The sequence below is a fragment of the Perca fluviatilis genome, chromosome 4 (assembly GCF_010015445.1).
Source record: "Perca fluviatilis chromosome 4, GENO_Pfluv_1.0, whole genome shotgun sequence".
NCBI lineage: Eukaryota > Metazoa > Chordata > Actinopteri > Perciformes > Percidae > Perca > Perca fluviatilis.
This window is the reverse complement of record NC_053115.1, coordinates 29,458,395-29,485,156: the sequence shown is the minus strand read 5'-3', so window position 1 is coordinate 29,485,156 and position 26,762 is coordinate 29,458,395. Positions and strand designations below refer to the sequence as shown.

Sequence of the window (26,762 nt, the reverse complement as noted above, 5' to 3'; positions counted from 1 at the left end):
GATTAACCGTGATAATTCAACATTTTATAAATAAACGTACCGGCATCCGTTCCTGCCTTTATTTGTATTTTGTTTTCTCTAAAGCTGTTGTTGAACGTCACACAGCGGAACGTTTCGGTTCTGCGGAAACAAGTACGGAAGGGAAAGTCAGCAGGAATGTAGCAGTGCAGCCCGGACAGAGTTCAGTGTAACACCAGCTGGATACATGTGAGGTAAACATTTGTTGGTTTTTCTGCCGATATCAATTCAACGGGTAGTTTGGTCGTGATGACTTTATCATCGCAGTTATAAGTGCATTTATTTAGAGGTAGTAGTTTATATAGACTCTGTGTGCCGCTGTTTTAGTTCTTACAACGATTCAGTGAATATCTTGCCCTATGACTGGCTCTGCCTCACTCGCTGCTGCTGGCTCACACTCGCACTATAACGTTACTTGCTCTACATGGACCATGTACACTTTTTTATTAGCATCCATACTGTATATACTACTAGCGTATTCATATTATACTATTGTCTAATATGTACATGTCGGATCTATAGTATTCATATCATACCTCCAGATGTGTAGTCTGTATATATTGTCCTCACTTTTACAATAACTTTTTACACCTGCACTATAACGATACTTGCACTGACTACTGTTGCTGTAGCCCATGTTTGTACTCTTCACACTGTATATATCTTTGCAATTGTACTGTCCATATTGTTAAAACTATACAGTGGTGGACAAGAATTCAGAGACTTTTACTTAAATAAAACAATACTACACTGTAACAAAAGTAATCTGTTAAAAAATAGATCAAGTAAAAGTCCTACATTTTAAATCATACTTAAGGAAAAGTACAAGAGTATCATCATTAAAACATGTACTGAAAGTAAATGTTGGCTACTCATCATGCAGAATGACCAATTTCAGATTCATATAGGCTATCTTATTTTACTGCATTGTGATTATTGATGCATTCATGTGTTCATCACTTTATTGTTGCAGCTGGTAAAGGTGGAGCTTATTTTAATTACATACTGGAGTAGCTTAACCTGTAATAATACTACATCATTTATTAGTTAATTATATTTTGTATTAATAATCTAAATCTGCTAAAAAGTAACTAAAGCTATCAAATAAATGTAGTGGAGTAAAGAGTGCAATATTTGCCTCTGAGATGTAGTGGAGTAGAAGTATAAAGTAGCATAGAAATACTCAAGTAACGTATACCGAGTACCTCAAACATGTACCTAATACAGTGCTTGAGTAAATGTACTTAGTTATATTCCATCACTCCACTGATACTGTATACATTCAGCGTATTCATATCTACCGCTTAATATCTATAATGTTTATTATTCATATTGCCACTAGACATATGTACATTACTCGGCACTTTACTGCTTTTTGCACTTCTGTTTAGATGCTAAACTGCATTTTGTTGTCTCAGTACCTGCACTCTGTGCAGTGACAATGAAGTTGAATCTAATCTAATTCAGATTGAGCTGGATGGAGACGGTAAAGTCCACTAATCGTTAAGTAGTTGCGTCGGTTTCGTTTTACTTACGTACTTTCCCTCTTAGCATAGCCTGTCCGCACAGGGACTATGGTTGTGATCATGTGAATCCTATCATGTTATTGAATTTTCTCATTTCACAGTGTTTCCTTTAGGATCTGAATAGTTCTACTTGTTGTTAAAGTGCAATGTGAGCAGCAGCCAACGGGGGGTGCATTACGTCGGCAGGATCATTTAAAAGGCAACTGCGACTACATTTTTTGTACAGCCCTATTTCTGATAATGTGGTGGCAGAAATGTTGCCATGGTGGGCCGCCACTACAAAATCAACATAGAGGAAACGCTGTTTCATTTTTGTCACTTACTAGTGTATTATTAGGTCATGACAACAACTCTGCAATTAACCCCCTACCTCCATGAAAGTTATAATGTTCAGTTTTGTGCTGAAACTGTTTTAGAGAGGTGTTGATTCAACTTCAAAGTCATTTATGAGGATGTGGTTTAATAATCACTTACAAGGGTTTTATGAAGATAAAGCTGGCAGAATGCAGAATCGGATCCTTTCTAGCTGACGGAGGGAGCCAACCTACGCTCCTGTAAGGATTCCTAAACCTGTCACCAGTTATGAATCTAATTGTGCTATAATACAGAAATACAAATACAGGACTCCTGGACTTTTGGTGGACTTTTTCAGTCCAACCACAAGTCAAAAAACGTGTATCTGAAGTAGGTTTTCATATACAAGGAATTTGAAAAAGACTGAAAAACAAGAAACAAGTAACAAAAGCCAAGAATCATAAATATGAAATAAATGGTTGGAATGTGCAAAAAATTGACCAAGGAATGTGAAAATAAAAGTTATTTGTTTCACTGTTATGAAACAAAGAACCTGCACACTCGGAAATGACAAAGTTAGAAATGAACTAGTTAGAAGAAAGAGAAAAAAAAAGAAGTTACAAAAAATGAATTGGTTCTTATTAATCCATTATCAAAATCTTTCATTGAGTACATTTTTTTGTTGATCAACTAATCAAACGTTTTTGGCACTGCTCAGGTGTAGGGCTGGGTATCGCCAATGATTTCCCGAATCAATGTCGATTCACAAGGTCCCGATTTGATTACATTTCGATATCGATTAGGTTAGGGGAATTTCAGTTACAATACCATTTGCTTGGATATAAGAGATCAGAGAACTTATGCTGTAAATTGTACAAGCAAGAAGCAACCCTCAAATGTATTATATAATGCACCAACCTGGTTACCTTAAGAACTGACCCCCAAAAAGTTTTTTAAAAGTTATTTTTACTTACACATCCACGGTGAAAAGGAATATGTTAAAAGATCCAAGTCGGCCCCCATCTGTGGTCGATTGATGAGTAACTGAACAGTTCGATGGCTGACCTCTGGTGTTTTGTTGTCTGTGCAGTGACAGTGTTGTTCGTGGATGCGGAGCGATGAGACGGCTGTACATCGGCGGGTTGAGCCACACGGTCACCCAGAAGGATCTAAAGGATCGATTCGGGAAGTTTGGAGAGGTGGAGGATGTGGAGCTCCGGACCCGGAGGGACGACGAGGGTGAGGAATCCAGTACACGCTCTTACCCTCAGACAGCCATGATGATGATGATGATGATAACAGTCGATGATAACTGATTTTAAAATTCTTTTTCATTCTGATCATTTCTATGCTCTATGTTTTGTACATTCTAATCTGAAACATGCTTGACATACGTACATAATCCACCGATGTCGGCGTTGTCATTATTATGTGAGACTGTTAAAGGTCCCATGGCATGAAAATGTCACTTTATGAGTTTTTTTAACATCAATATGAGTTGGTGATAGGTGTAAACCGAGCCCTTGGTATCCTGCTCTGCCTTTTGAGAAAATGAAAGCTCAGATGGGCCGATCTGGAATCTTGCTCCTTGTGAGGTCATAAGGAGAAAGGTTACCTCCCCTTTCTCTGCTTAACCCGCCCAGAGAATTTGGCCCGCCCATGAGAAAGAGACATCATGGCTTTCAAACAAGCAAAATGGCAGTTGGTCAAGGCCACACCTCCACCCTCCATCTTGCCCCCCCCCACTCTCTCTCTCCTCAATAGCATTTAAAGCTACAGACACAGAAATGGCACATACTAAGGACAGCTCATTGTATCTAGTGGCTGTAATTCTGCACCAAGGCTGGATTTCAGGAAAGAGACTTCAGATACAGTATTAGGGGACCACTAAGTTATATAATAATATATAAAATATAAAATATAAAATATCTATATCTATATATATCTATATATCTATATATATATATATATATATATGTGTGTGTGTGTGTATGTATATATATATATATATATATATATATATATATATATATATATATATATATATATATATATATATATATATATATATATATATATATATATATATATATATAAAAGCATCCAAAGAGCACCATGTCATAGGACCTTTTAAAATCCTTTTGTTGCGTTTAAGGAAGCTCTCATAGCTGATACCTGAGTTTTAAGTACATGCGTTTTGGGATAATCAATTATCCTTATCATCCTGTAGTCAACAGAAACGTTTCAGGCTTCTTTTCTATTTTTGGTTGTTGCTGTTGCTGTTCCATCAGATATAAATGACTGCATATTTAGTTGTTTTATATTATTTTGGTCCTCACTGACCTGCATGTGTTCTGACTTTTGTTGCAGGCGTTCCTTACAAAACCTTTGGCTACATTAACATCAACATTTCAGACGCCGACCTGAAGAAATGTAAGTGAACTAATCCATCCATCTGAACATGTCATTTAGTCGTCAAGTCTTATTTGACCTAAAACAGGAGAAAAAACTTATTACTGTGTTGGTGTCCTTTACCTTGTGTTTAGCGTAGCTGACATTAGAGCTGAGATCAGTGTGTTTCCTCTGCAGGTTTGACGGTGCTGAACAAATCCAAATGGAAAGGAGGAACTCTGCAGATTGAAACAGCCAAGGAGAGTTTCCTGCACAGGTACAATCATGTTTTTTCTCACCATGACAGTCTTCGGGCAGTCTAATATTAACACAAAAATTACTACGGGGTGAGAGGAAGTGGACATATTTAAAAATCCGTCAGTTTAATTTTAAGAAAGGCTGAAACTAACAATTACTCTCAGGATCGACCAATCTGTTGATTATTTTCTTGATTAAGTAATAAACCGTTTTATCCATAAACTGTCTGGAAAAAAATTGCCATCACATTTTCCCAGAGTCCAAAGTGACCAACTGTCCAAAAAACATTTATTAATTTACAATAATATAAAAAGGCAGTAAATCCCTACATCTGAGAAGCTGCAACCAGAGAACAGCTGATTGTTTATTGTATAGTATATACTGTATGTATTCTACCTCCCTGAACCACACACTGAGGATCTCTGATGATAGGCTGTTCCTGATCCCAGTGGGTGGTGAGTTTGTGGTATTTGTGTCTTTTAGACTGGCTGAGGAGCGGCAGACGGCAGCAGAGCAGCGCCTCCCGCAGACCGCAGCTGAGGACCAGAGACAGAAGATGCTGGACTCCCTGAGCAAAGCTGGCGTGGACAACTTCACCATGAAGGCTGCGGTGCCAGGGACCGAAGTACCAGGACACAAGGTCTAGTCATCTACTGCTTCCCGTTTCTGTTTGGACATCAGGTTCAGTAGAGCCCAAATAACACCTTATTTTAATTTTAGGCCGATACCAATATCAGTACTTTTTTTTTTTTTTTTTAACATTGTAAAAATAAATGAAATGTAATGAAGACACTGGTTCTCAATTGCCTCGCATATATCGTTTGCATTTTTGTTCTGACAGTTCTTCGTGTTAGAAGCACGCTGCCTGGACAGAAATATGGAGGCACCCGAGTGTTTGTTTACCATAAATGTTCATAAAAAAGCAGGCATTCAAATAATGGCAGAGTCTGAAATAACAGCCAAGAAAAACAATTACAGGCCGAGTAAAACCAGCACACTGAGGAGGGTGAAATAATGCCTGTAGCCAACAACAATGGCTAACATGATACCTTCACAGCAGTAATTCCATCAGTACAACAGAGTCGTGTCATGCTCACCACTCGGCTCGCTTAAACGTTTTTTCCTTAACTGGTGTTAAGCTGCGGCCAATTAAAGGGATACGCCACCGTTTGTTGAAATAGGGCTTATCACGGTCTCCCCTGGCTGTAGATAGGTGGGCCAACGCATTTTTTGTGCATGCATTGTTTTAGTCCGGTGCAACACCGGCAGCGCCGCCGCTAGTTAGCTTAGCGTAGTGAATGGAATCCTATGTTGCCGGTTAGCATGTTGTGAGTAAAAGTGAGCCAACAAAAGACAAAAAAACAACCTAATTACTTGCACTGAGACAAAAAATGCATTGGCCCACCTATCTACAGCCAGGGGAGACCGTGATAAGCCCTATTTCAACAAACGGTGGCGTATTCCTTTAAACACTTCCTGTAGATTTTTCATATTAAAGCCTGCAAACCAAGGCCTTGTTCTCTCTGCCATTGAGGTAAAAGAATGAACGGTAATTGTCTTTATTAAACGCACAGCATCCTGTGTGAGCATGGAGGTGTTGACTGTCCTCTGGGCGCTCTGGTTTCAGGACTGGGTGGTCAGTAAATTTGGACGGGTCCTCCCCGTCCTGCAGCTCAGGAGTCAAAAAGGCAGCAGGGCTCGGACCCTGAAGTACGACCCGTCCAAATACAGCCACAACATCCGCAAGCTGGACCGGTCCACCGCGGACCAGCCCACCACAGACCAGCCCACACCGGTCACCCAGCTCACCTGGGAGGTGCAGGGAGGGGACGATGACATCAGCAAGAAGAGGCGGGGAGAGTTTCCTCCGTATGAGCCGCCGACACGCAAGAAGAGTCGGACAGACGTGGTCAACTCCCACACTGCCGAGGGCAGAACCAGGTACCGATGTGATGCTTTCTGATGCTGACAACCTAAACCTAAAGGTTCCTCTTGTTCCTTCCTGGGATTCACAACTCCCATATTTTCCCAGAGAGTCGTATTCAGAATTTCTGCTGGTGTCTGGGATTCTCAAAAGTGCCTAGCTGATCTCTAGCTGATCTCTAGCTGATCTCTAGCTGATCTCTAGCTGATCTCTAGCTGATCTCTAGCTGATCTCTAGCTAATCTCTAGCATTCCTGGTTTTTTCTAGTTCATGACTTTCCATATTTTCCCACTTCTTTCCAGGATTCTCAGTAGTGCCTTCTAGTTTATTGGATTCCCAAATGTTCCTAAATGTTTCTCTAATTTCTGCTGGCTACTCGGTGATCCCTGCTGGTTTCGGGTACTACAGATTTCAAAGTGTTGATCCCAGGATTCTCAACGAGTTCTACTAGTTTCTGGGATTCCTAAATCTAAAAATCTAAATCTAGTTGGTTTGTTGAATTCCCAAATGCTCCCACTGATTACTAGGGGTGGGAATCACCAGAGGCCTCACAATACGATATCATCACGATACTTATGTCAAGATACGATATTATTGCGATTTTAAACCTATTGCAATATTCTGCAATATATTGCAATGTATTACCTTTTTTCCAACTTCAAATTCTTCCCAACTTCAAATGATGTCCCCAAAGGAAAATTTTGTCAACATCTGTTTTATCTAAAAAGATAAATTTCTCTGTCTGTTCATCTCACTTCAATTTTATTGCTGCAAAATGGGATTGTCAAGCAGACAAACTGACCAAAACATATAACCTAAAAGATCGATACTTGGCGTCTGTGTATCGATGCAGTATTGCCACGAAAAATATTGCGATACTATGCTGTATCGATTTTTTCCCCCCACCCCTACTGATTGCTTTGATTGAAGATTAAAGTGGTTTCTTGAGTTCTTATTAGCAAACATTTTACATTTGATATAGAAACTGATAAATATCAAAACCTTTTCTTTGGTTTTTGATATTTTTCTCTCAGATACTGTATTATGTATATTTACAGCATAATTCCTAGAGGTGTGGACTTGAGTCTAGAATTGGGACTTTTACATCAATTACTTTAGGTCAACTTATTTTATGATTTCTTTGTTGGTATTTATAATTTAATGTTCCTTACAGTTTGGCGAGGAACAATTATGAATATTTTAGGTCTCTTTGAATATTTGAGTATTAAGATTTACAGCAACTTGATCCACTTGTGGGATCTACACAGTGTGTTATTCTGCTCCCATCAGCTCAGTCTCGGTTGTTCTCTTAGATTGAAGCAGACGGTTGACTCTGTCGATGGCACCGAGGCTCATCAGTTCACCAACGGATGTGAACCACCAACCGACCACCGACTGGCTCAGGGGAAGGGGCCACGTTTGACTGACAGCGATGTGGATTCAGATGAGGAAATCCGCAGAATGGCGAGGGCCCACAACCCCTCCCATGCTGCACTGCGGCAGGAAGAGGAGGATGATAAGCTGGAAGTAGTCGGACTCGACTACTTGGAGAAGTCCAGCCGTGCTCGTCAGCCGCGGAGAGGTAACAAACACATTCCTCTTCTTGAGAATTAGAATTTTTTTTTTTTTTTTTTTTATAAAGATCTTTTATATTTGGTTATTGAAGAAAAGTGACCAAAATATATAGTGAGCAGTACATTTTAACAGTGTATTAACGTATCTGTGCTCAAACTATGGAGAGGAGACACTGCTGACATTTCTTGGATACCAGTATATCTGTGAAAAACTATTGAACTATTGGCTCATATTTCATCCAAGTCAATTTATTGGTGGAGCTGTAATGATAACAAATAGAAATGATGTGTAAAAGAATGAAACTAAGATAATAGAATGCAGAAAATAAGATAATGGAATAAGAAAACACATTTTCTTAAAGGTTGGAGCAATTTAGATTAAAAAATAAGATTAAGACATACTTTATTGATCCTGCACGGGGAATTTACATTTTATCACTCTGTTGTTATTACTTAAAGCTTCATTGTGTAAGAATTTCTCCCATCTAGCGGTGAAATTGTATATGACAACCAACTGAATATTACTTTCTAGCCCCTCCCATTCTGAGCGCATTTTAACTCCTACGGTGGCCGTATTATTCCAAGAAGTATGACGTCGTCCGTGAGTCTTCCTTCAAGTGTAATAATAGTTTTATGTTATTTTGGGACCATTTCATTGCTAACATCAGCTATCAGGTTCCCAAACATATGCAACCTAATGTTAGTAAAGTATCAGTGCTATCGTTATTCTGTATATTGTACGAGATTAATAATGTAAGGCAATGTTTACAGCGTAGGAGAGAAGCAACGGAGGTTTGTGTTTGTAATATATTTCAGTATGAACAATCATGTCAGTGAAACCGAAATTAGCTCTTAGTATCTCCATCGTTTACACGCAGCTGTTCCAGCTGTAGCTAGTCTGTGTTACAACTCCATGACGTGAGTTGTCTGCCAGGGAAATCACGACACATATGATTACGTTTATGTTACCATGTAGACAATCCTTTTTCATCATTGACGCGAGGAAAAGTATCCTAGACGTCGTTCCAACGTTATGCACAACCATGCTATAGTTAGCCAAGTAACTATAAAACTTTGAATTTACACAAATAGGCAGAATTACCTTTTTGAGAAGAAAGCAGGACACTTCGGCATCCCTTTTTTAAAGTCCTTGCTCCTTTTATGAGCTCTTTACATCTTGGAAAAGCCACTCCAGTATTAACTTTGGTCTTGTTGCTTTGCCTGTCACGTTGTCGTTTTAATTCTCTTTTTAACCTGCTTGGCGACTCTGTAACATGTCCTTGAGAATAAGCGTGATCCTCCATCTTCAACCGGCTTTCAAATCTGCCGGCAGTCGCTGAGTAATCTTCTCCCCCTCCCTGACATTAGTCACAGTCAGTGCCACTGAGTGTAAAAGCGCAAGAGCGACTCGCTCGTATGTATTCTGAATGATTCTAAATGTCAGATTCAAAGCTATGAGAATACTTTGATTAGTTGGTGGAAGTAATTACACATGAATGAGTACATATTTGTGTATAAGTTTTTTTTTTTTGCTAAGAATCAACTCAAAAAATTACACAATGGAGCTTTAAAAAAATAAGGATCAACTCGTCGTTCCAGGAAGGTTTGTAAATTTAGTGCCTGAAGCTCAGGATGTATCTAATGACGAGGCAAAAACTCTTTAAATATGCTGTGGAAATGTGACAAACTTTTGCAAGAACCAGCTTTTCTTTGGGATTCCAGGTAGTGCAGGTGACGAAGAGGAGAATGACTACGACTCGGCAGACACAGATGAACTCTTCGCCTCCAGGAAACCTCCTCCGCCAGCGCAGGAGAGACTGACTCTGCCCACTGCAGAACAGCTCGCAGGGAACGACACGGACAAGAAGAGAAAGACGAAGAAGAAAGGTAAAGCTGGGGAGGAAGAGGACAATCCAGCAGATTCTGAAAAACACGTCGCCTCCAGGAAACCGTCCTCCACACAGCAGAGCGAGGATTGTGATAAGCCCGGTTCTCAGAACCAAAGCAAGAAGCTAAAAGTCCTCCCTGTTGTAAAACCCCCTTCCTCAGAATCAGATAGTGATTTGGATGATGATGAAGAGGAGGAGGAGTTAGAATCGGCCGATTACAGTTCAGATTCTGATTATGAAGCCATGTTTTCTAACGTCACCCGTCTGGAGCTCTCTCTGGCTGATCTACAGAGGCTAGCCGAAGAATCCCAGCAGACCTGTAAGACTACGGCTCCCAGCGTCCTCGGCGCCTCCCCGGAACAAGAAACCGACCTCCCATCCAGGCCTCCAGAACGACCCGCTCCCAAGAAAGGCACGACGCCGGAAGAGATCCTCGCCGCCCTCATGGAGGAGGACAGCAGCGAGGACGAGCAGAAGAAGACAAAGAAAAGTAAAGGCGTCGGGTCAGCGCCGCTGCCTGCCTTCCAGGGGACGCGAGCACTGGACGACAGATCACAAACAGATGAGTGTCCGAGGAGACGCAAAGCAGAGGAGGAAGAGGAGAAGGAGGGGGGAAGAGGAGGTCAGGTTAAAAAACAGAAGCTGCACTCTGAAGCTCCTCAGCTGAACCACAGAGCAACGGGCGGCAAAACCAACGGACAGAAACACAGCGCAACACAGGATACATCTTCGGAGGAGGAGGAGGAGGAGGAGGAGGAGAAAGCTAAGACGGTTTCCTCTTCTAGCAGTGATGATGAGGAAGAGGAGAGGATGGAGGCCAATCCGACTGATGTTAGAGCTAAAGCTGCCGCAACGGCTTCATCTTCGTCCTCCAGCTCCTCCGCTGACGAGGACGAGCAAGAGATGATTTCAGCTGAAGCTGCCGTGAAAGCAGCTCCTCCCCCTGCTCCTCACAGCGAGTCCTCCTCCAGCGAGGAGGAAGAGGAGGAGGAGGAGGATGAAGAAGAAGAAGAAGAGGAGGAGGCTCCTCCCCGGGCGGCGTTAGGAGCTGCGGAGGAAGAGGAGTGGCAGAGGAAGGCCAACGCGAGGAGGCTGGCTGCCGTCAAGCAGAGACAGAAAGAGGCTGAAGAACACAAGAAGCTGATCCAGGGAGCTCTGGCCAACCTGGTGGGTCACATGGTCCAGTCCCGTCCTGGGAGGGCTGCTAAATGGCTTTAGGTTGAATTTTGGGTCGAGGCAGGAACATTTTTAAACTTCTATGATTTTTTTTTAATTACAATAAATTAATAAATGGATGAATTAAAAAAGATATTATAAACTGTTTAGTTAAACATGAACAAAGTCTTGACCTTTGATTAACACAGTTTAGGGAACATTACAGTGTGTTATTATGCGTTGTAAACCTCTTATTGGCCGGCTGTTATGTGTTGACAGGGGTTCTGGCCAATCCGAGTTCTCTGTGGGTTAGACTTCTTATAACTCTGCGTTGGTACACATCTTGAAATTAAACCTGCAAACACTGATTGTTTTGGCCACTTACGCAAACATTGACCCATTTCAACCTTTTTAAAGTTGATGGAGTATTCAGTTGTGTATGAACACATCCAGCAGCACACATTGAGAAACATTAGCATTCATATGGAGTCGTGTTTAACACACAACATTCATCTCCATTAGGATGCTCCAGCAGCAGGAGCAGGGAAGCACATCGTCTTTGGCTCTGATGATGAGGGTGATGATGGTGTTGGTAATGATGCAGATAAGAAGCAGGCGACCTCAGAGGTCACGACGTCAAAGAAGACTCTGTTCCAGGACAGCCAATCAGAGGATGAGGCCACAGGTGATGAGGCAGCAGTCAATGAGAACGCCACAACACAAGGAAAGGTGAGTGAAGGGTTACTGATGGTACATGGTTAGTTAAGAATGTACCTGTGGATTTATGTAAATGCCCGTATGTGTTTGTTATTCATTGTGTGTGTGTGTGTGTGTGTGTGTGTGTGTGTGTGTGTGTGTGTGTGTGTGTGTGTGTGTGTGTGTGTGTGTGTGTGTGTGTGTGTGTGTGTGTGTGTGTGTGTGTGTGTGTGTGTGTGTGTGTGTGTGTGTGTGTGTGTGTGTGTGTGTGTGTGTGTGTGTCGTCAGGTGCGTCTGAAGCCATCGGGCCCTCAGCTGTTTGGCGGCAGTGAGAACGAGGAGGATGCTGATGAAGAGGAGGATGGCAGCAGGTTTGACATCAGGCCTCAGTTTGAAGGCCAAGCAGGACAGAAGGTGAGAAGCAGACATGGTGCTCCGTATGCATGCATATATATGTATGTATGTATGTGTGTGTGTGTGTGTGTGTGTGTGTGTTTTTATATATATATATATATATATATATATATATTTTTTTTTTATTTATTTATTACATAATTTAAACGCAAATCCATAACTGTGTTGTCCAGCTGATGGAGCTGCAGTCTCGCTTCGGGACAGACCAGCGTTTCAGGATGGACTCTCGCTTCCTAGAGGAGGAAGAGGACAAAGAGGAGGAGTCAGGTTAGGCTGAGGGTGGGGGTGTGTGCTCTGGTCAAGCAGGTCAAGACCGTGATAAAGGAAGGATGACATTTCCTTTACAATAACGCAGAGGACGGATATGTTTATTGTGCAAATTGTAGTTCAGTAAAGTCCATAAATCTGTTGCTTCAGTAATGGTGTTAGCTAACATTACTTACAGAGACATACTGTTACTGAAATGTTGAGATGATGCTGAGTAGTGCAGCAGGTCCGCTTCATTTTGGGGAGAATAAAATGTGTGATTCCACAGATGCATGCAGGTCGTTGAATAAGATTTTACATTTAAACATGAATTAGCTTATTGGTCCTTTTGTCCGTCGGTCACTGGTTGACGAATTTTAATACATTTTATCGTAATTTTTGTTTTCAGAAGTTATGTTTATTTCATTCTCATCTCGTTTTCGCTGCAAAAGTTGAATATTTTTCTACACACAGTAATTTTAGTTTTTGTTAATTATAAAGCCTTACCAGTAGTGGAACTCACAATATAAGGTTTGTCTTGAGGATGGCGCTAAGAAAGATAATGGGCTTGTTGAAACCTGTGAGCATCTCTTCTCTGGAGAATAAAGTGACTGTTTGTGATTCAGAGAAAAAGAAGAGCGTGACTGAGGAAGAGGAGGCTCTGGACGAGGAGAGGAAGAAGAACCTGTCCATCCTGCAGAGCGTCCTCGGCAGCAGCCAACACACCTGCAGCAGCAAGACGGCCGGCAAAGCCAAGACCTTCAGGTCAGCCACGCAAACTCACGCACATTCACAGAGTCTGGACCACAGCCCCTTCTCAACTGGAACATTTGATATTCAAAAGGAAATGAAAAAATGATTTAAAAAAAAAAAATGTGTGTTTGCAGAGACGTCTCAGCGCTGCATTACGACCCCAGCAAAGAGGAACACGCTGCGTTTGAGACTAAAAGCGATGAAACCAAAAAGGAGAGGTACGGGCATGAAAACTATGGACGCTGATACTGACTGTGTTAACCAGGCATCATGTATTTGAGAAACTTTCTTTTCTATGTAAAATTAAAGTCTTCTTATAGAAAAAAAACAAAACACTGAAGTACTCATCCAATCACAATATCCTGCATTATGTCCACATCATCAGCTCTACCTGTTCTCCAGTGAAACTGTCATGTGATCTGTCGTCTTCGCAGCAAAGCGGCCAGAAGGAAGAAGAGGGAGGAGGCTCAGAAACTTCCGGAGGTTTCTAAGGAGATTTACTACGACGTGTCCGGCGACCTGAAGGCCGTGTTCGGTCAAACCAAGAAGGATGACGTCGCCGGAGAGGACGAGAAGACGAACTGGGACCAAGAGGAAGAACAAGACGACGCGGAGGAAGGAGGGAAGGAAGAACGGCCAACCCTGCAGTCGTCTCTCCTCTTCGCTGATCCCAGCGCCGAGAAAGAGGAGGCGTCTGGATTTAAATTCTCCTTCTTTGGAGACGACGCAGAAACAGGAAGTGGAGAGACAGGTAGGTCATATCTCAGACTCTCGGGGGGGCGGAGGGGGGAGATATGTTTTCCTAATTTCTTTTTAAATCTCTCTGCCGGCAGAGTACAAAGTAGAGAGCATCCAGGCGCCAAAGGTGTCATGGCAACAAGACCTACGTTTCCATGACAGCAGCTCAGATGAAGATGAGGAAGAGCAGGAGGATGAGGAGGAGCAAAGCAACGTCGCCGCTTTAACCACAGAGTGAGAACAATGAAGACGAAATCCGGTCAACGGCTCCGTGTGTATTTTGAAAGCCTCCGTTTCCTTCAGACGAGGCGGATTGTATGACCCAGTTTAACCACCGCTCCAGTCAGAGTCCCTGCCAGCGCTGCAACTAACCACTGGCTACATTACCCATTAGTCTGCTGAGTATTTTCCTAATTAATCGATTGTTTATATAAAATGTCAGTAAACTGTGAAAATGTTTTTTAGGTTAAATTATGTTAAAGGTCCCATGACATGGTGCACTTTGGATGCTTTTATATAGACCTTAGTGGTCCCCTAATACTGTATCTGAAGTCTCTTTTATATAGACCTTAGTGGTCCCCTAATACTGTATCTGAAGTCTCTTTTATATAGACCTTAGTGGTCCCCTAATACTGTATCTGAAGTCTCTTTTATATAGACCTCAGTGGTCCCCTAATACTGTATCTGAAGTCTCTTTATATAGACCTTAGTGGTCTCTTAATACTGTATCTGAAGTCTCTTTTATATAGACCTCAGTGGTCCCCTAATACTGTATCTGAAGTCTCTTTTATATAGACCTTAGTGGTCCCCTAATACTGTATCTGAAGTCTCTTTTATATAGACCTTAGTGGTCTCCTAATACTGTATCTGAAGTCTCTTTTATATAGACCTTAGTGGTCCCCTAATACTGTATCTGAAGTCTCTTTTATATAGACCTTAGTGGTCCCCTAATACTGTATCTGAAGTCTCTTTTATATAGACCTTAGTGGTCCCCTAATACTGTATCTGAAGTCTCTTTTATATAGACCTTAGTGGTCCCCTAATACTGTATCTGAAGTCTCTTTCGCAAAATTCAGCCTTGGTGCAGAATTACAGCCACTAGAGCCAGTCCCACACCTATCACCATTTCAAGCCAGTTGGGGACCATAGGCAGGCTGGGGGAACTCATATTAATGTTAAAAAACCTCATAAAGTTAAATTATTATTTCCCAAAGCCCAAGGTGGCGTCTTCAATTTCCTTGTTTTATCCGACAGTCTGTCCAAAACAAAAAAACAGTCAATATTCTTAATATCAATTATGACAAAGAAAAGCTGGAAATGCTGACATTTAAGAAACCTCGAATGTTTGACCGAAACAATCGAATCAGTTGTCAAAATAGTTTGTTGGACGAATAGATTAATCTGTTTGAGGATGAGACGTGATGAATCTTCAAGCTTTCTCTCCTTGAAAGCATTCATGGGGGTTGCAATTAGCGGTAGCTGTGTGAGGAACGGGGGGGCGGGGGGAACCTGCCTACTTCACACCTCTACACACCTGGCAAATCACTGCATAAAGGAGGGGAGTGATTGTCACATTGTTTGTTTCAGAAAGTTACTAAACTTGTTGGACACAGCATGTTTAAAGTCTACTGAGACCTTGACCTTTACACATAGACCTGTGATTTTGTTGTTACAAAGCAGGACCGTTCATAATTGTGTGTGTGTGTGTGTGTGTGTGTGTGTGTGTGTGTGTGTGTGTGTGTGTGTGTGTGTGTGTGTGTGTGTGTGTGTGTGTGTGTGTGTGTGTGTGTGTGTGTGTGTGTGTGTGTGTGTGTGTGTGTGTGTGTCTTACTGTTCACAGAGAGGAGACTCCTTCAAAGACCGATCTATTCTTCTTCTATCCTGAAGACAGCAGACTGACAGGTAAGATGGAGATTATAAAATGAATATATATTTTTTAGTGAATCCCCATCGGTACTGTTAAAATGTTTTCCCGGGGGTGAAACCGACATTACAGAGAACTAGAGGATTCATTTCTTTAAATTTGATGGGGCTTTTTTTTTTTTCCCCTTCTCTTTCGTCCATCAGAGGGCCCCAGGTTGTTCTGTCGTTCCTCTCAGCTGGAGGAGCAGAGGGAGCAGTGGGAGGAGAGGAGGAGCGAGCTCAGACAGGTACACGTCAGTTAGCACTAACTTTTCACAGCAGCATGATCGGTAACAGCCTCGTCATATTTACCTCCATGAGGTATTAAACCTGGTGAACATTTTCAGACTGAATTAATGTTAATGTAACCGTTGTAAGAACATCCTTCAACACCATTTTTTTTTTGTGCATTTAGTTTTAAAACATTTTTTAAGTGTAACTTCACACAAAATCTACTTTGAGTTTGTAAATGATATATGAACAGGAAATGTCACATTAATCACAACTACTTCTACTACTACTACTACTAAGCTAGTAGTTTACACTGTTGATCAGAATTACAGTATTTAAGTTCAAGTCCACTTTATTGTGTATTCAAAATTGCTCTGCCTTAACTCAGGTGACGCACTACACACCTACATACACATTGATTCATGTACATGTACACCACAGATGGCAAAAGTACTCTCTTCCCGTACTCAAGTAGAAGTACAGATTTAAACTTCTTTACTCAAGTAAAAGTAACAAAGTACAGGCTTGGAAATGGACTTCAAGTATAAAAGTAAAAGTAGCCTTGCAAATGACATCCATTTTTGATGCAAAGCTGCCTGGACCACACAAATCTAACTAGAGAGGTAGCTGAGAAACTTCAGTGGACTCTTTATATGCCATTGCCTACATTTTAAATGGATGTCTGCCAATAGGCCTAAAACATGACATATATGATTATTGTGACAGAGACTGGGACTCCAGGTTAATAAGATTCTGACTGAGTAGCAAGATATGAATTCAGTTGTGATTCTGTGAGAATTCACAGATCCAGTTTTCTCTTTTTTTAAACTCACTCCGATAAGGCCAAGGATGATTGGGAATGTCTTGCTGTTTGTCTGCCGAACCTCTGGGATCTCCGTTTTCTTCATTTTCAATCATGTCACCGTCCATACTACTAGTGCTAACGTTACCGCCATCAAGCCACGATGATTTGCCGCGAATGAATGCCGCCGACTCTGTCGAGTCGTCTTGTAGTGGTGCGTCAAGTGCAACGTATATTCCCATCCAATTAGACTGAATTCGGTATTGATGGCGCGAAAAATAATAATAATAATAATAATAATAACGGTAACTCCACTGAAATTATTTGAAACTAAGTAACGAGCGTAGAAAGAGTAGAAAGTACCTATATTCGTGTTAAAAATGTAAGGAGTAAAAGTAAAAAGTCGGCACAAAAATAAATAGTAAAGTAAAAATATCTGAAAAATCTGCTTGAGTACAGTAACAGAGTATTTGTACTTTGTTACTTCCCATCTCTGATGTACACAATCATTCATACACAGTATACTGTACACGGTCACACAGCAAATGAGGTGCATATGAGTGCATCAGCTGCTAGTAACCTGACTGCCGGTAGAAAGAAACTATTACTGAGATGGGTGGTTTGTGATTTGATGCTCCGGCAACGCTTTTTTTATGCTCCGGTAATATTTTCTTCGTAATGAGTCGCCATATGGCGCCATCTTGATACACTTTACACCCTTCCTATCTGTTCTGTCATTCTCCATTGGCTCTGCTGAAGCCTTGCTACACTAAGCTAGCAGTTCAAACCTCTCTGAACCACCGTGTGGACAGTTAGGGAAGATGGAGACTGCTCTCCTTGTCGGTTGGTTAAAAAAAAAGCTTTGGGTCCGAGGGTTTTACTACAGTCTTATGAATTCTGGCTGACTGTCGTATGTATTTTCTAGGTATTGACATGACTGATACGCATTATTGTTGTTCTTTGACACATCTCGCAATGCTCTTGGTCACAGCATCAGTAATGTAAGTTTGGGTCAGCTTAGTGTTTCGGGTCTTTCAACATCCGACACCCTGGTCCAGGTAAGCCAGTCAGGGATGATCGGGGCCCCACCTTGTGTCAAAGTAGCGACAGGGATCCACTGGGCCGCCCCTCCACAGCACATCTTGATGCCTTCGCAGATTCTTCTTCACATGTACAAATAGTATACACATCTTACAGATTGTTCCACACATTCACAAATCCGAATACACCTGTACGGTTTGAAAAAACCTCTCCTTACATGTTTGCAAAATAATGTATCTACAATATTAAGCCCATTGAGTTGTTCCCCTTTTATTTGGTTATGTTATTGTATACTAAATGTAATTAATATCAACCTCAGACTGAGTGCAAGCCTGAACTGCAATGGGGAAGATTTCAAGATATTTCTACTTTCTTGTCTGTTTCCACAGGAGTACCGCAAAAAACACAAGGACGCCCGGAGGAAGCTTAAGTCCTCCCAGAAGAGCTGAGGATCATGGGAGGTGAAGTCTCTGTGTTTCAGTTTGGACTCACTGGTCTGGACTTGAGAATTATTTCTCCCTCCTCTGTGCCATTTTGTGCCCCAGACTGATTTTAGCAGTCAGCAGGAGGAACACCAAATGGCCTCTGAAGACACAGACACCAAGTGAAAGAGCATCAGTATCAGATTTATTTTTTATTTTAGTAAATACTGAGATATTTTGTGGTCAGAACTTCCTGTTGGTCCATCTGGTTTGGTTTTCTTGTTAGTTGCCATGGAAACAATGCTGCAAATGAACTTCTGGACAATCCTCAGCAGCAGCCAATCACAGCCTCAGAGGACCAAACCTGTTGTAAAAAAATAAATAAAAATGATTAAACAAACAAATGGTCAAATAAATAGAGAAAGAAGTGTTAACAATATGATGAAACTTTATTGTACGTTATTTTATTTTACTGATGCCCCAGGCTGCATTTTCTTGATCTGTGAATTTTTATATATCTTAGAGCTGGGCGATATGGAAAAACTCTTATATCACAATATTGTTGACCAGGGGTGGATCTACAGGTGGGCAAGGGGAGGGCAGCTGACCCCCCAGTGTAGGGCTTTGACCCCCCCCAGCTGCCCCCCTAACTTTGGTGTTCAAAAAACTGTGCTTGTAAAAACAATCTGCCACTATGTCCACAAGCTTCTTAAAACATTGAAACAAACCATTCATTTATATTAATTAATAATAAATAATAATTGTAGATGTAATCTTAGCCTCCTGCTCCTCAAATACTTAGCTATGTCCCTGCATCAAACGTGCAGAGCGGCGTTCGCACAGCCTGGCTCGCACACAGCGAGTGTGCTGTGATGTGGTGGCCCTGCAAGGTGAAGTCAGTTCCCCCAGGTGAAGTTTAAACACGTTTAATGTAAAGTTAAATTTGTAACAAATATCATGTATGTTAAAGGCGAATCAGCGTCAACAACGTGTCTATAACATGAGCCAAAAGTAATTTGTAAGAGAATTCTGCCCTTTTGATTAGTTTTGATTTTAGTAAAGACAAGAACAGCATAATCCAAAATGTTACAAACTGGCATGCTTGAATTCATAACGTTTACAGAGGGTCGCCGTTTCGGTGGCGTTACGTTACAACGCCAGACTGGGTAAACCCTGCCCGATCTGCCGGCGAAATCGAGTTATACCAGTTATTTGACTGAAATTGTTGTCCATGACCAACTTCCGTTTACAAACTGAGGACAATGATAGTTCATTTAGGCCATCTCGTGTTTCATGCATTAATAAGTGTTGATGGAAAGAGGCTTCGTCCAAGTAGTTAAAAACTAAAAGTGTCTAAAGTTAACTTCTTAACTTCTGTAGCATCTCCATGCTCATAAGGGGAGGTCTCACTTTATCTCACGTTTTAGTCTTTCTTTATTTTGAAATGTATAACCGGAAGCTCTCTGTTGCAGTCAGTCTGTCTTGATACTGATGAATAACAAGTGCTGAAGTGAGCAGCAAACTCCAAACTTCTCCATCGGGACCGGACTGAGGTCCGACTGTGAGACAGTTTTATGGACTTTGTTTTTTATCCCAGGAGTCAAAATATGAGTTTCATCACATGTCTGTGAAAGAAACGGATAACACGGACCAGTTACATTTAGTTAAACGGTAAAAAAAACAACAACAATGAGCCCGGTTTTGTTTCTTCTGCTTCTCTTTCTGCGGACCGCGGAGCTCCGTCACGTCCACAGAGCCCACGCAGCCGGGGAGCTTCGGTCGGGGTCCGCGCTGGACACGCAGCAAGCCGGGGGTGCCGGAACACAGGAGCCTCTCTCCCCGGGCAGGACTTCTCTAGACCCGGTTGAAAGTTCGAGAGTTCCCGACCTGAAGCGAGTCGCCCGAGGAGCCAAGGATGGGAATTTCAGGAAAAAAGACCCTCACTCACCGAGCAGCCACATGCCTCCACGGCGGTATGACGACCCGAGCGGTTACTTCACCACACCGCGGTTACCCGCCTCCGCATGGCCGGGTACTAACTCCTCGTCGGGCAGCGGGTCAGGGCTCCTCAACCCGCTGTTCCCGGGCACTGACGGCTCCTACTGGGCGTACGCAGTCATGCTACTCGCGCTCGTGCTGTTCGCAGCGGGCATCGTCGGGAACCTGGCGCTCATGTGCATCGTGTGGCACAACTTCTACCTGAAGAGCACGTGGAACTGCGTCCTGGCGGGGCTCGCGTTCTGGGATTTCCTCGTGCTGTTCTTCTGCCTTCCCGTGGTCGTGTTCCACGAGCTCACCTTGAAGAGGTTGTTAGGAGACCTGTCTTGTCGGCTCGTGCCGTATCTTGAGGTGAGGAGAAGAAGTTGAATGTTTCCAACATTGCACTCCAGTAGGCTAACGTTCATTTACTGAAATGCTAGGCTACTATGACGAAAAGTAACATTATTAAAGTTTTAATATAATTGTATACTGTTATGAAAATGCCACGGGAAATCGTCCCTTGTTCATTAAAAGGGAAAACAGATAAATGGATAAAATCTGAATATGAAAAAAATAAATAGGGTATTTAAAAAATTATTACTTCAATTTTATTAATAGTGTCAAATCATAACAAGAGTTATCTCAGGACATTTTACAGATAGAATAGGTCTAGACCACACTCTAAAATTTAGAATTTACTAATTATAATGAAGTAATGTGATTTTTTTATTTTATTATTATAATGAAGTAATGTGTGTGTTTTTTTTAGAAAGGTTAAGCTGATTTCCTATTTTTTAAATACAGTTCTGCACCTTTCTACATCAATCAGTGCTTGAGGAATTTAAACACTATAGACTTTAAAAACCTACAGTTTTACCAGATAACTCCAGTGTTGTACCAATTATCGTTTTCATCAATCTATTGCATTTTCTTTTAAATTATTTGCTTAGTATGTAGGATAAAAAGTGAAATAAATAGTGAAAAATGTCCATCATAGTTTCCCTAAAATCTAAGGTGAAATCTTTGTCTTGTTATGCCTGACCAGCAGTCCAAACCCCAAAGATATTCAGTTATTAGTATTATAAATGAGAGATAAGCAGCAAACACTCACATTGGAGATGCTGCAACCATCAAGTATTAATGTTAACACTGTGTTGCGAGTTAAACTGTTACTCAAGCTCTTGTTACCAAAACTATGATATAATCTAGCCGTGACAAGAGCTGTCAAACAACTTAAACTCTTAAAACAAACCACAATTAATGTGATGATAATAATCAGTCCCTCAAGCCTGCCTTCACACTAATGTAGTGCTGTTTTTACACCCCCATGTTAGACTTATTGTAGCCTAAACCCAGGGTGATGAATGGCCTGTTTGTGTCTTGTTGCTCCCCAGTTTCAGACTCAGAGCAGTCTTTGCTTTCAACAGACGTGCTGTTATGGGCTGTTTGGCCTCTTCAGTTGTCTGTTATGAACCATCAGTGGAGGCCTGCGGGGCCCTGCATGAAGGGACTCTTCTTCCCCAGCTCACAGAGCCAAACAATGAAACACAGAGACGTAGTTATCAGGGACTGGGATGTTTATTTACTCCAAAAAAAAACAGGAACAAGGGAATGTTTGGCATTTTAATATTGTGACTAATCAATTAATAGTTTCAGCTCTAATTATATCTGCTGTAAGTTGATGAAATATAATTAGGGCTGCAACATATACATGTGTGTATATATATATATATATATATATATATATATATATATATATATATATATATATATATATATATATATATATATTTACTTCTACCTACACTGCCTACTGCAACTGCTGCACATGTTCATACTGTATATATCTTAGTATCATAGCTACCTACTGTATTTATATATACCTTTATAGAAATATATATTACTCTACACTTTTTTTGCACATCTGGTCAGATGCTAAACTGCATTTCATTTTATCAGTACTTGTACTCTGTGCAATGACAATAAAGTTGAATCTAATCAAATCGGATCTATAAAATGTCAGAAAATAGTGAGAAATATCCATCGTAGTTTGTACAAGTCCAAGTTTTTTTCTGACCAAAAACAAACACATTTTGAGTTTACTAATGTAAAACAGAGAAAAACAGGAAACTTCACATTTGATTGGTGAAAAAAGTGACAATCCACTAACCGATTAATTGATTGCACTAAAAATAATTTTGACTTATCGCCTGTCCCTACAGCCCCAGAGGATTATTTGAGTTAAGGCAAGGCAGCTTTATTTGTATAGCACATTTCAGCAACAGGGCAATTGAAAGTGCTTTACATAAAACATTAAAGAGCAATTAAAAACGATAAAAAAATTACAAACCGATAAAATACGAGAATAGAAGTTACAGTGCAGTATAAGAAATTAAACATTAAAGAGCAGTGGGACAATGTATAAGTGAAAAAATCAGCCAATCAGTAGAGGAGTTTCCCTCACAGAGTATTTAATGTAGAGCTCTCACAGCCTCTCAGTGTCCATTGTTGGATTTTCAGTGGCTTCATCAGTCTACTATTTCAACATGGACTCTGCTGGCCTGCGGGGTCCTTGTTTTTGGCTCTAACCCAGCTCCAAACTCCTCCAAAGCTTTAAATCACTAAGTGAAGCTTTACTAATTTGTAATAACAGCTTGTATGAAGCGGTCTTTAACAAGGTCAGCCTGCTGGCCTCCTCTATTCTTTGTTTCGTCACGTATTTTTATGCTAATGAAGGAGTTTCTTGCTAATTAATTAACGTTCTTAGTCTAAGTGGTCTTTAGCAGTTTGTACTGGTTGTATTGAGCCGTGTTTAAAGCAGGTCATGCTGCCAGCTGCCCCTGTTCTCTGTTAGTTAAACTATTTTCATGCTAATTAGAGCTGTGTGTTAGTTATCTTCAGTTTTGTCTTTACTGTTTAAGGTCATTAAGCACTCACAGAGGGAGGACAAGTCTCTGTAATGATAGTCTGTGTTTTTGGCCAAAACCACCGACTTTAATGTGCACAAGGCAGCAGTCTGTGGGGAGAGCTGCTAGTACAACATAATGGCTCTCTATTCCCTCGGTGCCTCTTTTCTATTTCCCTGTTTCTGTATTCTAAAGCTGTTTCTTACAGCCTAGGTCTTATTACTGTAGTTGTGGCTGTAGTTTACCTGTAGGCTGGCATAAAGAGGCAAGGAAAGCCTTAAATCTGTTCTTTAAGAAACAAAACTACTTCCTGTACTCAATTTAGACCCACTGTCTGCATAAAGTCTTGTTTCATCTGAGTTCTCAGTCGTGCTAACAGGGCACGTCTGACTGGAGTTTAACCCTGGAAAAAGTCTTTGGATTTTAAATTCAATGGTTTTGAATTATATTGTACTGTTTAAAAGCAGACCTGGGGTCATTGGATTTGTTTTAATGCCAGTACAGTTCCAGAGTTTTAATGCTTGTACCAGACACATACCCTTTTTAGTACCACATTTTAATGATGTAGCCTTTATTAAGAGTTTACAAGTTGAAACTTGTGGTTTTATCAATGGTAACAAATCATGTTTTTCAGTCATTAGCCATTTAACATTTAGGCCAAATTGGCCATTGGACCACTTACCATCTGGAAAAGGGCTGCAGAACATCACACACAACTTTGTTAGAAAATATCATTTTTTTAATAAGAAAGTCAAAAGTACAAGCCTGTGGACATAAAAATATTCCTAAGTGTTTTTTGGTAAAAAAAAAAACAATCTGCAGTTTAAATGAATTCACTTTTTGGGTCAATTTTGAAATAAATTCCGTAAATATGGTTTTGTTCACAACTGCAACAGCAAAGCGTTTTTTTGTATTCAATACAGCTTTGGATTTCCACCTCTGACTGGCTTCTCCTTTATAGCAATGATGCCCAAGGCTCATGGGTATTGTAGTTTTTAGAGCTGTTCACCATGCCAAACTGACAAAAATTCAATTTCTGTGTATAATGGGGTTTTCTGATGAATTAAAGAACTGGATAAAAAACAATTGAGTGCCATGCTCACCAAATAAGGCATTTAATTTTCTCAACCTAGCAACCCAAAAGTGGTTCTAATGGCGTTTTTCCATTACATGGTACCTGCTTGACTCGCCTCGACTTGACTCGACGCACTGTGCGTCCGTTTTCCATTGCAGATTTTAGTACCGCCTCAGCCTTGCTGGTCATCATAGCGGCGCCGCAGTAAACTGCCGTGACTAACGCGACACACACACAGAACGTCGAAGGTGTCTTGTTGCCGCAGCCAGAAGACAAATTTAGTTTCAAATGAAACTGGAGGCAGCAAAAAAAAAAAACACAGCTGGCTAAACTATTTAAAAATGGCGTGTTTGTTCAGGACATCCCCGTCTGTCGCTTTCACGTCACCTTTTGGTATCGCCTCAGCTCGCTTGGAACCTCGACTGAGGTGCTACTAAAAAAATTACCTGTTGGCAGGTACCCGTTACTTTTTTTCGTAATGGAAAACCAAAAAACGCGAGAAGAGTCGAGGCGAGTCGACCAGGTACCATGTAATGAAAAAGCGCCACAATGGACCTTTTTCACAGCAGACATGTTGACTTGTCATAGTAGGAAAAAACAAAAGAAATCAAAGCGAAAACATTAATAACCTTAAAAGAGTGCCGTAAGTATATCAGTGAGTCACAACACTCAGGGCCAGCACAAATTGGAATGCAGCCATCATTGATGGTTTTGAATACGCCTGTGCTTTTCCTACTATGACATGTCGACATGTCTGCCGTGAAAAAAGGTCTATTAATGGCTTATACCTAATCTATAAAACAGTTTTTTCCCCCCAAGCAACGTGTGCCATTAACCTACATCTCCACGCCTCTCTGTCATTTCTGTGTCAGGTGTCCTCTCTGGGTGTGGCCACATTCAGCCTCTGTGCTCTGAGTATCGACCGCTTCCATGCGGCCACTGGCCCCGGGCCCCTTCAGACGCCCAAGGTGGAGCCCTGCCAGTCCATCCTATCCAAGCTGTCCGTCATCTGGGTGGGCTCCATGGTGCTGGCCGCCCCCGAGCTGCTGCTGTGGCAGCTCCTCCAGGAGACCGTCAGCCTGCCGATGCTCTCCAGTGACCAGCAGCAGAGCCAGCAGGGAGGCTCGCTGATGGATGTCTTTTGGGCCCGACCAGGCACGTTCAAGGTGGACATCTGCGTCCGTGAGCCGTCTGTGGAGCTCCCAGAGAGCATCTACTCTCTGGTGCTGACCTACCACGAGGCCCGCATGTGGTGGGTCTTCGGGTGCTACCTCTGTTTGCCACTGCTCTTCACTCTGGCCTGCGACTTAGTGACGAGGCAAGTGTTAGCCCAGCGTCTACCGCAGAAAGCCGCCGGTGACAAGGTGACCAGCAGATGCTCCTCCTCCTCTTCTGCTTCCTCCTCGTCAAAGAAGAAGCAGCATACCAGAGAGCAGAGGCTGCGCTCCACTGTGACGGCGCTCACCATCTTGTACGTCATATGCAACCTCCCGGAGAGCATTTGTAACATCACCCTGGCGTACGTCTCTGCCCACGTGTTAGCTGCGCTCCCGGCTCTGGCTCTGCCAGCGCTGAGTCTGATTGGACAGTTCCTGCTGTTTGCGCGTTGCTCGGCGACGCCGGTGCTGCTGCTGTGCCTGTGTCGCTCGCTCGGCCAGGCCTTCATGGACTGCTGCTGCTGCTGCTGTGAAGAGTGCCTCCCCGACGGCACCTCCTCTTCATCCTCGTCCGCCTCAACCGCTGCCACCTCCAACCTCTCCTCGCCCACATCGCCCACTCCATCCTCCCTGTCTCCTTCCAGCAAAGATGAGACGATGAAGAGCTTGTTGGCGACCGAACCAGCAGTCTGCTACGACAGGGTGAAAGACTCTTCAACAGTTATCGGCACGCCCTGCTGAGGTCCAGAACTGCATTTAACCACGTGTAACGTTAAAGGATCATTTAGGTTTACAACAACTTTGGTTTTTTTTTTTCTTGTAGGTTTGTCCATCATTTTTTCAGTTCTAATAATATTATACTCACCAAGAGAATAGTGGGGATCTGGGGGCACTAGAAGAAGACCGACAGGCCGAGAAACATAAGCAGTCTGATGATCAGACAAGTTGGAGACAAAAGTACGTGGACACCTCTGTCTCAATGTGTCTTGCTTGCCTTGTTTTGCCTAGGTCTCTTATGCTACATTTCCGCTGCATGGTACAGCATGGCTCTACTCAAGTCGACTCGCTTGAAACTGTTCTTTAAAGGAACACGCCGACTTAATGGGACTTTGTCTTATTCAGCCTAACCCCCAGAGTTAGATAAGTCCATACATACCCTTCTCATCTCCGTGCGTGTCGTAACTCTGTCTGACACACACACCGGTAGCATCGCTTAGCACAGATCCTGGAGGTAACCGGTTCCATCTAGCCTACTGCTCCCAATAAGTGACACAATAACGCCAAGATTTTCCTATTTACATGTTGTGATTTGTATAGTCACAGCGTGTACAAATAACAAGGTCACATGAGACGCAGCCATCTTCTAACCG

The 26,762-nt window shown here is 41.9% G+C and overlaps 2 protein-coding genes and 1 long non-coding RNA gene across 4 annotated transcripts; 2 read left to right on the top strand and 1 right to left on the bottom strand.

Annotated features, from left to right (window-relative positions):
- Window positions 1-94: 94 nt before the first annotated feature.
- On the top strand, window positions 95-18,730 carry nol8 (nucleolar protein 8). Of its 2 annotated transcripts, none has more exons than XM_039798277.1 (18): window positions 95-207; window positions 2,929-3,077; window positions 4,209-4,271; window positions 4,428-4,506; window positions 4,971-5,127; window positions 6,115-6,428; window positions 7,725-7,993; window positions 9,708-11,041; window positions 11,552-11,758; window positions 12,014-12,139; window positions 12,313-12,406; window positions 13,012-13,150; window positions 13,273-13,356; window positions 13,573-13,889; window positions 13,972-14,110; window positions 15,717-15,778; window positions 15,944-16,026; window positions 18,242-18,730. In XM_039798277.1, exons 2-18 carry the CDS (start codon window positions 2,957-2,959, stop codon window positions 18,299-18,301), a joined length of 3,648 nt encoding a protein of 1,215 aa, XP_039654211.1. In that variant the 5' UTR covers window positions 95-207; window positions 2,929-2,956; the 3' UTR covers window positions 18,302-18,730. The 2 variants fall into 2 exon arrangements, with proteins under 2 accessions (XP_039654211.1, XP_039654210.1); XM_039798276.1 differs by having other exon boundaries at window positions 95-212.
- On the bottom strand, window positions 18,495-20,339 carry LOC120557726. Its single transcript, XR_005639012.1, has 2 exons — window positions 20,223-20,339; window positions 18,495-18,638 (listed from the first exon to the last, which is right to left on the bottom strand). It is a non-coding gene; the product is annotated as an uncharacterized LOC120557726 (long non-coding RNA).
- gpr37l1a (G protein-coupled receptor 37 like 1a) lies at window positions 19,709-26,590 on the top strand. Its single transcript, XM_039798285.1, has 2 exons — window positions 19,709-20,623; window positions 25,108-26,590. The coding sequence occupies exons 1-2, from the start codon at window positions 19,964-19,966 to the stop codon at window positions 26,131-26,133; spliced, it is 1,686 nt and encodes a 561-aa protein (XP_039654219.1). The 5' UTR covers window positions 19,709-19,963; the 3' UTR covers window positions 26,134-26,590.
- Window positions 26,591-26,762: the final 172 nt, after the last annotated feature.